The 13,145-nt window shown below is 36.0% G+C and overlaps 1 protein-coding gene and 1 long non-coding RNA gene across 2 annotated transcripts in view; one reads left to right on the top strand and one right to left on the bottom strand.

Moving 5' to 3' along the window:
- OSTN (osteocrin) overlaps positions 1–13,145 on the top strand; it is a 59,539-nt gene that overhangs the window by 36,437 nt on the left and 9,957 nt on the right. The window contains exon 4 of the mRNA XM_050779282.1: positions 7,599–7,695. Within this exon, the coding sequence (XP_050635239.1) occupies positions 7,599–7,683 (85 nt within the window). The 3' untranslated portion in view covers positions 7,684–7,695. The remainder of the gene's footprint in view (positions 1–7,598; positions 7,696–13,145) is intronic.
- The window catches only part of LOC126948038 (uncharacterized), a 59,544-nt gene that overhangs the window by 39,888 nt on the left and 6,511 nt on the right, over positions 1–13,145 (bottom strand). The window lies entirely within an intron of this gene.

The raw sequence follows: 13,145 nt of genomic DNA, 5'->3' as shown, positions 1-13,145 counted from the left end.
ACTATTTGAAGGAACATTCTTTTTTAGTGATTACTGTTTTCTCCCATTTTGGATAGTACTCAGTGTTGGTGGAGCTCTGTGCCTTTCTTAAAGGAGGACTAGCATTTTAGTGCCCCTTTAAGATGTAGTAGTGAAATCAGACTATCGAGTTTAAGGAACATTTTCCACACTCTGATTCGAAGTTTCTTTCCTTGGATCTCGAAACCATGAACAGGATCAGTAAAAGTTGTTGTATCCAACAAATGGAAGGAAAAAAAGTTTTAATGACACCTGAAACACCTATTAAGAACAGTTAAACAACATTTAGACATGGAAATTTTAAATGAAGTGCTAGTCTGTAAAATAAGCCTTACAAAATTTAAAGGCATAGTTATCATAAAAAACATGTTCTCAAGCTACAGTGTGATTAATTAAATGACAGAAGGATAGCCAAAAAGAAGGTGCAATTCTCAACTCATTTAATGAGAATAACATTATCTAAACACCAAAACCACATATGGAGAGAATAAGAAAAGAAAACTGTAGGACAGCCTCATTAATGACTACAGATAGAAAATTTCTACCAAAAAAATAGCAAAACAAATCCAGCAATGTATTTTAAAAAATGCCATTATCATGTTGTTTATCACAAAAATACAATATAAGCTTAATTTACTTTGAAAATCAATTAGTGGAGTTAACAAATTGAAGATATAAATCACATCATCTCTATAGATTCAGAAAAAGCATTCAGTAAAGCTAAACCCCCACCTATGATTGAAATCACTAGTAAATTAATAATACAGGGAAACTTTTTTTAACCAAGTAAGGGACACTGTTAAAAATGCCTACAACATATATTCTTAAATGATGCCACTTACAACAACAAAAAGGTCTCTGGAGAAAATTTTAACAATTTATTTGAAGACGTTAAAAACACTCTAAATAAATGATCTTGGATAGTAAGAATCAATATCATAACGATTTCAATTCCCCCCTAAATGAATTATACCTGGATTTAATACAATTCTAGTCAGAATAGCGATAGGATATTCTATGGAACTTGACAAGCTGAATCTAAAATTTCTGAATCATTAGGCATGAATATAGATTTTTTAAAAAGAAACATGATTTTCACTCACCCCATAAATACAAATTAAATTTGTTCTTGTTTGTTTTGTTTTGAGATGGGGTCTCGCTATATTGCTCAATCTGATCTGAACTTCTGGACTCAAGGGATACTCCCTCCTCAATCTCCCAAGTAGCTAATAGTACAGATATGAGCCACTGTGCCTTGCACAAATTAATTTCAACGTATTAAAAACTGAAATGTGAGGGGCAAACCTACAAAAATATTTTATGACATAGGAGAATATCTTCATAATATTAGGGTAGAGGTGATTTATTACATGAGATGCAAAAATATTGATGTTTTAAAACAACATCAAATATTTTTTTAAAAATCACAATAAAGAAGATGAATCACAGATGGGAGAAGATATTTGAAATTTATAACTCTCAAAGTCTAATATTCAGAGTATTCAAAGCCCTCCTACAGATAAATGTTTAAAAGAAAAGAAAAAAAAATAGAAAAACAGGAAGCAGATTCAAACAGGCACTTTCAAAAGAAGAAGTCCAAGTGGCCAATAAACAAATGAAAAGCTGAGCAACATCACTAATATTCAGGGAAAGTAAATTAAAACCACAATGATATATGATTACCAAAGCATTAGGCTAGCAAAATTAAAAATCCCAGAACACAAGGATTGGCATAAATTTGAAATGATAGGAACTATCATACACTGCTCTTGGGTTCGTAAATTCATACAATAACTTTGAAAAATAATATGACACTATGGAATAAAATTAAGTATAGGCATAGCTGTCATTTCTACTACTGGGAATATACAGTAGAGGAATCCTTACATGAACACCAAAGGCATGTACAGCCGAACAGTACATAACAACAACAAATAGAGGAAAAATCTCAAATTTCCATCTACAGTAGGATGGATAAACAAATGGTTGTGTATTCATGCAATGAAATATTATACAGCAGTGGCTGGGTGCAGTGGCTCAAGCCCGTAATCCCATTACTTTGGGAGGCCAAGATGGGCGGATCACAAGGTCAGGAGATGGAGACCATCCTGACTAACACGGTGAAACCCCATCTCTACTAAAAAATTAGCCAGGCCTGTGGCAGGCGCCTGTAGTCCCAGCTACTCAGGAGGCTGAGGCAGGAGAATGGCGTGAACCCGGGAGGCGGAGCTTGCAGTGAGCCGAGATCAGGCCACTGCACTCCAGCCTGGGCGACAGAGTGAGACTCCGTCTCAAAAAAAAAAAAAAAAAAGAAAAGAAAAGAAATATTACATAGCAGTAAAACAAAGGAACTACAGCTCCACATGTCAGCTTGGAAAAATCTCAAAACACATAATATTTGCTGAAAGAAGTAGAGAAGAATTCATACATAATTTTTGTCCCAGCTTGATGGAGCTATGATTGACATATAAACTGTATATATTTAGGGTGTACAGCATGATGTTTTGCTACATGTACACATTGTGAAATGATACCACAATCACATATCTATCACCTGACAGTGACCGTTTTTCGTTTTTTGTTTTGGTGAGAACACTTGAGATCTGCTCTTAGCAAATTTCAAGTATAGATTATTATTAACCTCATTAACAACATAATAATTAATATTTACATTATTAGCATGTTAATATCAACGTTATTAACTAGAGTCACAATGATGTACGTTGTTTGTAGTACTCAATTCCTTTTAAGTGAAATTCTGGAACTGTCAAGTAAACAACAGATTTTTGAAGAATACATATAGATTCTGAGATTATGAGGAAAATCAAGGGAATTATTAGACCAAAATTTAGTCTATAGATTACTCTGGGACTGAGCCATGCAACAGTTGCAGTTTGGGAGGAGGAATACCGGAATTACTAAAGTACTGGTAATGCTCTATCTCTTATGCTGCTGCTGGGAGTAGGGCTATTTTTACTCTCTTTAAATTGAACACAGATAAATGTATAGACTCTGTTATGTGTGAAGTGATTCTCAATAAAAAGTTTAAATACAATTTTTCCAACTGCTGGTTTTTAGAATGTAAAATACCTTTAGAAATGGAGTTATCCAAGACTATAAATGTTAAAGAAAATCTTGTTTCACATAGGAAGTTTAGATTTTCATGTGAAAATTAAAGTTGCATTTAAAATAAACAATCTAATCATTTTCATCATATTAGTTTGATAAATATTCTATATCCTTAAACTACTTTACTTACAGAATATTTCAGAATGGAAAACGTGGGTTATTTTAAATGCATATATCATATAAGCCATGTCATACCATCATTTTGTCACAAGAGGGACTAGATAGTCAAAAAGTACGACTTTGCCTTTTGGTTTTAAGATTAGATTTTCTAGGTAACGTTAATTTTTCATCCACTATATTCATGCCAGTGAATGTGTTTTAGAATATAGTACCGTTATATATACATAGATATTTCATATCAGCAAAAATGTTAAAATTACTATTAGCTTGCTGTCTCACTTCTGATGGAAATAGACTGTATAGAAAGTATTTCACCAGGCTGTTACAGTTTCTGATTATGTGCTTTATGAAAATTATTTTTATTTTGTATTAGTACTAAAAATTTAAAAGTGAATTGATTTATATATGTATATTTGTTGTATTTATTTTTCTTATTTGATTTCCAGATATCTGTAAGCATTTACAACCAATCTCCAACTTGATAAGATGAATCGAAGTAATTATGAATTTATTGCTAGAGTAAAACCATGAGTTACTATTTTATCCAGGTGACCAGTAGTTTTCACTTAAACTCGCTTTGAGGAACCTACAGTGTTTCTGGAAGGTCTGTCAGTGGCCACTATATATGGAGTAAGAGGGATACATTTTTACCGGGACAATTCTTTACTTTTCAGATATTGCTGTCTTTTATAAAGCTTTTTATCTACAGAAATAATTACAAATTGAAAACCACTGGACTAGCCTGGCAGGAAAAATTAGTATCAGTTGAAATGCAGGAAATGTTTTTACATGTGTTACCTCATTAGCTCTTTTCAATGTAAAATGTGAACCCTGAGAGGTAACCTTTGTCTTGTTCACCATCGTAACACCAATGCAGAGAACAACACATAACACATGGTTAAGTCCGTGTAACACATGGTAGTGCATGAAACATTCAAATATCACTTAACAAATAAGTTTGTTAAGTGAATAAACAGCTCCAGAAGATGGGCATAGCAAGTATTATCTGAATGTTATCAAAAAGGAAAGAGTAGCTTAGAATAACAGACTTGCAAAGGGTCATACTATCAGTAAGTAAAAGAATCAAGTAGAACCCAAATCCTCCATCTCCTGGTTTCTAATACATTTTGGATCAAATCTGGGGGAAAGAAGGTGAGGAGAGAATGGGGAAAAGGGAAAGAAAGGAAGTAAAACAGAATTTATTTTGCTTTCCACTATACCGTAGCTGCGTCTTATTTGATTGAGCAGGGAAAGATCAACTGCAGTAAAGCAAAAAAGAAAAACACGTTTTCACTTATTTAGGTTCATTTTTGAGAAAATAAATTTTGGTAGGAGAGACCAAAGGATGTTGTTTTAATCATATGTATCTCTAAAAGAGTAAAAGGGGCCAGGCGTGGTGGCTCACACCTGTAATCCCAGGACTTTGGGAGGCCAAGGTGGGTGGATCACCTGAGGTCAGGAGTTCAAGACCAGCCTGGCTAACATAGTGAAACCCCATCTCTTCTAAAAATACAAGAAATTAGCTGGGCGTGGTGGCAGGTGCCTGTAATCCTAGCTACTCGGGAGGCTGAGGCAGGAGAATCGGTTGAACGCGGGAGGCAGAGGTTGCAGTGAACCGAGATTGCGCCATTGCACTCCAGCCTGGGCAACAAGAGCGAAACTCTGTCTCAGAGGAAAAAAAAAAAAAAAAAGTAAATGTATTATTTTTTTCCTGACAACGTCTATTTCTAAAAGGAGTTTGGGGAATCAGTGCAGGTATCATGTGACTGCTTTCCCCAGCTGCTGTTTCCTTCCCTTTCTCACAAGTCCTTCAAACACCTGGGAGGATTGGTTTTTCACTTCCTCTCCTTCACGTTGTTGGCAGAATTCAGTTCCTTACAGTGGCAGGACCAAGATCCCCATTTGCTTTCAAGAACTAGTAGGCTGGGTGTGGTGGCTCAGGCCGGTAATCCCAGCACTTTGGGAGGCCAAGCTGGGTGGATCACCTGAGGTAAGGAGATCAGCCTGGCCAACATGATGAAACCCTGTCTCTACTAAAAATACAAAAATTAGCAGGGCGTGGTGGCACGCTCCTGTAATCCCAGCTACTTGGGAGGCTGAGGCATGAGAATCGCTTGAATCCAGGAGGCTGAGGTTGCAGTGAGCCAAGATCGTGCCACTGCCCGCAAACCTGGGTGACAGCATGAGACTCTGATTCAGGGGGAAAAAAAAAGTCTTGGAAAGTATGAAACACATGAGAGATTTTTACTGTTGTACCTTGTACGTTAAAAATATCTATAAACATTGATTAATTCTAATTAAAATAATGTACTTAAAGACAATTAATATTTACTTAATACTTTCTCTGTGCCAGATTCTGTGCTTGGTGCTATGCACACAAGGCTGGGATTATAGGCATGAGCCACTCGGCCTGGCCTCCAAGACCTTTACTAAGTTATTTACTTCATAGTAATATCAGGAGCACTGATATGACCATGTAGTTAAGGAAAAAAATTGGCATAATTATTTTCCTCTACTATTTATATTAAATCATCATCAATCTGAGAGTAGTCAGTTATAGGTTTTTGAGGGAAAAGGCTATTTCTGACTCATTTCTTCCACCCATGAACAGCCGCAAAAAGAACCTTATACATAGCAGATACACAGTAAATTATAATAGAAAAAACAATTAAATCATAATAAGAAAAGCCTCCAAGGCATTGAGGTTTTCATTCATGTTTAGTGTTTAAACTAGTATAAAGTAATTATTGGTAAATAAGCATAGTTTAATAATATGATACTAGGAATTACAGAAGAACTAAAAAAGTTATTGAAAATATTCTGAAGCAAATATTTTCTTGACTGTTTAAACTCCTGAAAATTAAGTTTCCTTGTGAGACACTATGTCCTACATCACTGAGATTTTCAAGCAATGAAGTATATCACTATTGGTCAAAAAATGGAAGCAGGTCAGGCACGGTGGCTCACACCTTTAATTCCAGCAGTTCAGGATGCCAAGATGAAGGATCCCTTGTGCCCAGGAGTTTGAGATGAGCCTGGGCAACATGGCAAGACTCCCATTTCTACAAAGAATTCAAAACAATTAATCAGACATGGTGGCACACACTTATAGTCCCAGCTACTCAGGAGGTTGAAGTGAGAGGATCACTTGAGCCCTGTAGTTTGAGGCTGCAGTAAGCCATGATCACATCACTGCACTCCAGCAGAATTCCTTACATTTGGTGGGAGAAGAGCCTTTTAAGTGTATTTCTCATTACAAAAGTGTTTGTCTGCTGGTAATGTTCTGTTTCTTGGTCTGGGAATTTACTACACTTAAAATCTGTACATGTCTAATACTTTTATAATATGCCCTCCTTTCTGCCCTCTTTTCTGCATGTATATTTTGTCAACAGTAAGCCTAACACTATTATAAGCCAGTTACCTTTTCTATGAGATAAATCACTGATTTACATAGGCTTCTTAGACTCTCCCCGCTGTCTCTTTCTTCATAAAGATTCACACTGGTCTTAATTCCCACGGCCAGTGAAGGTTATACAACAAAAGTTCTGGATCCTCTCTTGTTAGGATTTTGGCTTGATAGAACTAAGTGATGACAATATTAGCAAATCAAATTGAAAAGTTTCTAAAATGCATCTTATTTTTAAAGGGGTAATTTATAGAAAATATAAGCTGGAAGTTATATTAGACCTTTGGTAGTACTGTGTGGATTTTTTATACTTCGCTTTAATAATGAAGATGTTTAATTTATTTCAAACAGTATTTAACAAAGAGAATATAAGCAAATGTCGACTACCACATATAAAGCTTCTCTGGGTGAAGTCTAAGGGAAGACATGAGAGGCACATTTACCTCTACATTCAGTCTTAGTATCATACTCTTTCCTCTCCCACCATCATCCTTCTTTAGATGAGCCATTCTGAAGCAAAGTTTGTGAAAAACTACTGTTCCAGTTTAATCTTCACCAAATAACAGGAAAATACAATTTGAAGGGGGAAAGGATTTTCTCAAACTAAAGCACTTAGTTGGCAGATTAGTATGCTGATAAGACCTGGCTTTTGGTTTGGTCTATTTGAATTTGGATAAGTTAACTTCTCTAAGCCTCAGTTTCCTCATATGTAAAATGGAGCTAATAATATCTAGTAATATCTACTCCCACAGATGTTGAAAATATGAGATAGTGTCTGGCATATAGTGGGTACTGGTGAGTGAGAACTATCATGTTTATTCCAACTCCCAAAGAAAGCCCCCAGATCTCCATAAAATAAAAGAACAAAAATAATGATCAATAACTTGCACTTTAGCTTAACAATGTCTTCCTTGGTTTGTTTCAGGAAAGTAGTAGATCATCCAAAAAGGCGATTTGGTATCCCCATGGATCGGATTGGTAGAAACCGGCTTTCAAATTCCAGAGGCTAATTGATTCCAATTGTGAGTACAATTTGAATAAGTAACAATATATGCAGGCATTTGATTAACATTTCACAATGGAGTAATCAATCTATTCTTGCTTATAAGTTCCCTTTTTGATTTCCTAGCTTATCAATTCACTTTTTCAATCATCTATGTATTCAATTAGTATAGTATATTAATGTTAAATCACTTAAATGATAGTTAAAAAGCAAAAGAATGTGCTAGTTCTGCTTTACTCTCCAAAATTAATGATTTAGTTGTTTTCAGACTCCTATGTAATTAACCATTGAATATTAATATGCAGATAAGGGTTAAAATCCTAGTCAATATATTAAATCTCCTTCATAAATGTATAACAATCCCTGTGTTATGAAGAAGACACATTCAAGTGATACACATCATTTTGTTTTCAATAAGTACGTTATTAGAATTATGATAACGTGGAGCATAGGAGAGAAAATGCACAGCAGAAAGAGCATTAGCTATGGAATCAAAATGCTTTAGCCAAATCCTGATTCTTTCATTCATTCATTAGCTTGTTCCTGTTAAGATAGTTTATTTTTCTACAGCTTGTACATTTCAGTAATAATGTAGAGGTATTATGAAGATTAAATTAGATGCTTGTAGTGGGCTTACAATATATTGGATACACAATACATGCAAGTGATAGTTGATATTACAGTTCTAAAATTTTACTGTTCCAGGCCTTATACTTGGGACTTTATGTGCATTGCTTCACTTAATCATTTTATTTCATAAAGCAATACTATCACTATCTCCAATATCTTGAGACGTATTGATGTATAAGGGTTAAAGTTGCCAGCTAAAGAGATCAGGCTTTATGGGTTCAAATTCCAGGTCATCTATCAATATTTGTTAGCTATGGGAACTTATTTAAATTCTGAAACATTCCTTCATTAAATTAGAATAATAATTTCTACCATATAGCATTGTCCTGAGGATTAAATAAATAGATACATATTAAGCACTTATAATAGTACCTGACATGTTAATTTCTTAATAAGTATTAGCTAATATTATTATTTTACAAATAAATGGAAGGCTTAGAAATATTAATTTACAGTGCCACATAGAGTATAAATGCTACACATAGAATTAAAATCCAGAAAGATTACATCCTGAGTGGATATGTTAAACACAGCATTTAATCATACATATCCTTTAAACACTAAATAAATATTTTTTGAAGGTGAAATCTTAGCAATATGTTTTCTTCCAATAGGGCTTATAGAAGGTACATCCCCGCTCCCTAAAAATAAGACAAACTGGAACTGCTTTAACAATCTGAGGCCAGAGAAGAGGGAATTCTGCCTTCTGCTTCTCTCGAGATAATCCTTAGAACAATAATTTAGAGGCCCCAAAAGTATCACATTAGCCCTGATCTTCTCTTAATTTAAATCCCCCCATTTTTTCCCTCCTCCTCATGCTCTAAAACCACAATAAATAGTCAGTATTTTATCTCAACTCTCTCATTCTCAGAATCACTCAGTCAAAATAAATTTCTTTATCATGCAGTTGTTTAATGAACCTCTGCGGTTAATGAATGCCTGTAGATACAAGAGAACTTCCTGAATCCTGCCAAGAACACTGCCTTTTAATCAGCATCATCTTCAAAATAGATTGAACATTATTTCTTCATATCTAGAGATATACCAAGTATGGTCACTCTGCAAGGTTGTTAAAAATTGCCACATTATATTTGAGTGGAAACTAGCTAATTGCTATTTAAAAACCAAGTAACTCTTTGAGTCCTCCAGTTTCTTGATGTTCTGAGAACATTATGACAATGAGGTAAAATTAATCAAGTTTGATTGGTTTCCACATATGCCTTTACCACCCTTGATTATCACCCATCTCAACATTTTTTAACTCAACCACAACAAGTTATGATAAATTATATGGGGAACTCATTTTCACACGAATTTTTTTTTTTTTTTTTTTTTTTTTTTTTTGAGACCGAGTCTCACTCTTTGGTCAGGGTGAAGTGCAGTGGCTCAATCTCGGCTCACTGCATCCTCCCCCTCCCGGGTTCAAGCGATTCTCCTGCCTCAGCCTCCCGAGTATCTGGGACTACAGATGCCCGCCACCACGCCCGGCTACTTTTTTAAAAATATATTTTTAGTAGAGACGGGGTTTCACCGTGTTGGGCAGGATGGTCTGGATCTCCTGACCTTGTGATTCTCCCGCCTCCACCTCCCAAAGTGCTGAGATTATAGGCGTGAGTCACTGGGCCCGGCCTTGAATGTTTGTATGAAGACTGAGACCGTAGAAATTTCAGCTAGCTACTAAACTATGAAGAGAGTTGAATACAGTGCTTCCTGAATCACTGTTGAGTGAAATCCAATCAATTTGTATGTTGTGTCCATTTCTTTTCTTTTCTTTTCTTTTCTTTTTTTTTTTTTGAGACGTAGTCTCGCTCTGTCGCCCGGGCTGGAGTGCAGTGGCCGGATCTCCGCTCACTGCAAGCTCCGCCTCCCGGGTTCACGCCATTCTCCTGCCTCAGCCTCCCGAGTAGCTGGGACTACAGGCAGCCGCCACCACGCTCGGCTAATTTTTTGTATTTTTAGTAGAGACGGGGTTTCACCCTGCTAGCCAGGATGGTCTCGACCTCCTAACCTCGTGATCCGCCCACCTAGGCCTCCCAAAGTGCTGGGATTACAGGCGTGAGCCACTGCACCCAGCCCTGTTATGTCCTTTTCTCAGCAAACTTTGTTGAGCATCTTGACAATCACTGTTCTTATATTAAAATTGCAAGGTGAGAATATCACAAAAGAATCGATTTAGAAAAGAACTTACCATAAATTTTCCCTTTCCCATTCATCAATCATTGTGGGTTCACCTCTTCAACCATTATGTTTCTATTTCTTTTCCATCACTGTCACCAAGATTCTCTCAGACATTTGTTTACTTCCTCATGTTATGTAATTTATGAATAACAAAAGACATGAGATGATAATATATTTCTAATTTCCAATCAAATTTTCAAAGTTACTTTTGATATTTTTACCTACTGTCGCAATATTCCTTTGAGTTAAACAGGGGGTGTACTAAAGTGTATCATTTAATAGATAGCAACTTAAAAGTCATTAAATACTGTTCACACAGTTATACAGCTAAGAGGTTCAAAAACATAAAGTTTCATTTAGTCCAACCCCATTTTTTAAAACAATTCAGGAAATTGGAGCTTGCAAGAGGAAATTAACTTGTCTCAAATTTTATATACTCTTGGGCAGAGCAAAATCTGGGGTCCAGGTCTTTGGACTTAGAGGCCGACATTCTCTTCATGACCCAAAAGGTCTTCTTGGTGCTAAGTTTTCATTGTTGAATGGTACATTCATTGGCTCTACATTTCTAAGACGAACAGAAATGGTATCTCACACTTTACAAACATCTTTGTTTCACTTCTGTGCAGGTTGATGGATTTACTTTTGGAGCAGGTTTATTTGTGGGTTTTCATCTTCTGGGTTTCACGTTAACACTTCACGTTAAAAGTAAAACTGCTACCTAATTATGGAAGCTTTGCTTGATTTGAGGTCAAGTCTAGACACAGCTGCCTAGTATAGGGGCCAAATGCCCCCTGGAGCTTTGCTAACAGCCACTGACATGAGGCTGATTGATAAATACGAGAAAAATCACACAAATTTATTTAACATTTACACATGGGAACCTTCAGAATGAAGACCTCTAGTCTCCCTGGAGGTACAGATGCTTATGTAACATCTTAAGGTTACAGAGAGAATGCAGACTCAGAGCATGGCCACAACCAGGTTTTATCAATCGTTCCAAGGCAGCTGATGGGAGAGAGAATGGAAGAGGCTTGGCTAGCAAAGGTGGACTTGTTATGTTCATGAAACCTCATCGGCAGCAGCCCTCAGAGAATTTAGATGGTGAATGTTGATTTTCAGTCCTTTAAAGGTATCAAACTCTCAGTTAATCTTTCCTAGATCTGGACAAGGGAAGGGCTGGCTACATTAATGCAAGTTCTCTACAGATCTACAGATGCAAATTTCCTCCACGAAAGACACATCTTCGGGATCACTTCAGAATATGTTAAAGAAATATATTTTGGAGTAAAATATTTTTTATTTACTTCAATCCCCACTTTGAAACTTAAAAAGCATTTCACATATTAAAAGCCAAACTAATAGCTTTGGAGAGATTTGGAATAGAGGTTGTTAGATAGAAATAGACAAAAAATGGAAAGACAAATTGGGATAAACAGAAAAAAGCAAATTTAAATATATTATCTCACGTCTTGTTTAGTCAGTCTCTTAGTCCTGAGAATAGATCGGTTCAGTTAAATCACTGTGTCCCATTCCAGAAGGTGACACTGAGGGTGGACTAGGCCTGTATAGGTGATGCAGACAAACAGATCTTTAATAAGAAGTATTATACCTAGTATACCCTACACTAGGTACCAAGTATTTCTAAGGAAATAGAAAAAAAAACAACAAAGGTTAAAAAATGTCTAGAGCGGTCTATAGACTAATTTTTTTAGAGTCTCTGAGGCATCTTCAGAATGCAATGGCAATATGACAGATTCTTCTGAATTGTGGTTCAAGTGAACTTTGAGAAGTCTACATCAACAGGCATGAAGGTTGTTTACATGTAAGTGGCTGTTATTTATCTCAAAATTTAAGTTGTCTAACTTCAGTCTGCAGGGCTTTATGAAAAGCACAGTTTTAATTTCTAGAGATTTCAGGTCGAAAAAAATGGAAGAAAAAAAATAAAAACCTTAGCTAGGAGACTTGTAGCCAAGAAAGAATTCAAGATTCAGTCCAAACTATAGGCAAATAATAAAAACTCAAAAACAATGAATCAGGCTAGAATCTAACAACAGGTGTCTGTATAGTTTTGTTTTGAAAGATAATTTTTCTTTCTCCACTTTCCCATTTCTACCAAAGACAAGTCATAGTCCTTATTTATTTGCAAAATAAGTTTCAGTCATATTATATATTATACTTGGTCTGATTATTTGCATAAAGTACAGCAAAAATGTGATTGGCCATATAACGTCTTTTGAAATTGGCTTTACTGAGACTTTCCTTATAAGGAATCTCAGATAAGACTTTCAAAAGCTTCTTGAGGTTAACCAAATCAAAGATTTATTTGTGCTTGTACATGCCTGTATGAATTGGGTGAATTTCTCTCTTCTCAGGGTCCCAAAAAAACTTGAGATTCCTGGGCCTGTCAGAAAGTGACATTCTTTACTTAAGCAGTCCCCAGCCTTTTCGGCACCGGGGACTGGTTTCCTGGAAGACAATTTTTCCAAGGACCAGGGGACGGGGGGTGGGAAATGGTTTTGGGATGAAGCTGCTCCTCCTCAGATCATCAGGCATTAGTCAGCCTCTCATAAGGAACACACAACCTAGATCCCTTGCCTGAACAGTTCACAATAGGATTCGTGTTCTTATGAGAATCTAATGCCACTGCGGATCTGACAGAAG

The sequence above is a fragment of the Macaca thibetana genome, chromosome 2 (assembly GCF_024542745.1).
Source record: "Macaca thibetana thibetana isolate TM-01 chromosome 2, ASM2454274v1, whole genome shotgun sequence".
NCBI lineage: Eukaryota > Metazoa > Chordata > Mammalia > Primates > Cercopithecidae > Macaca > Macaca thibetana.
The sequence above is the reverse complement of the archived record's forward strand: the minus strand, read 5'-3'. Positions and strand labels throughout refer to the sequence as shown.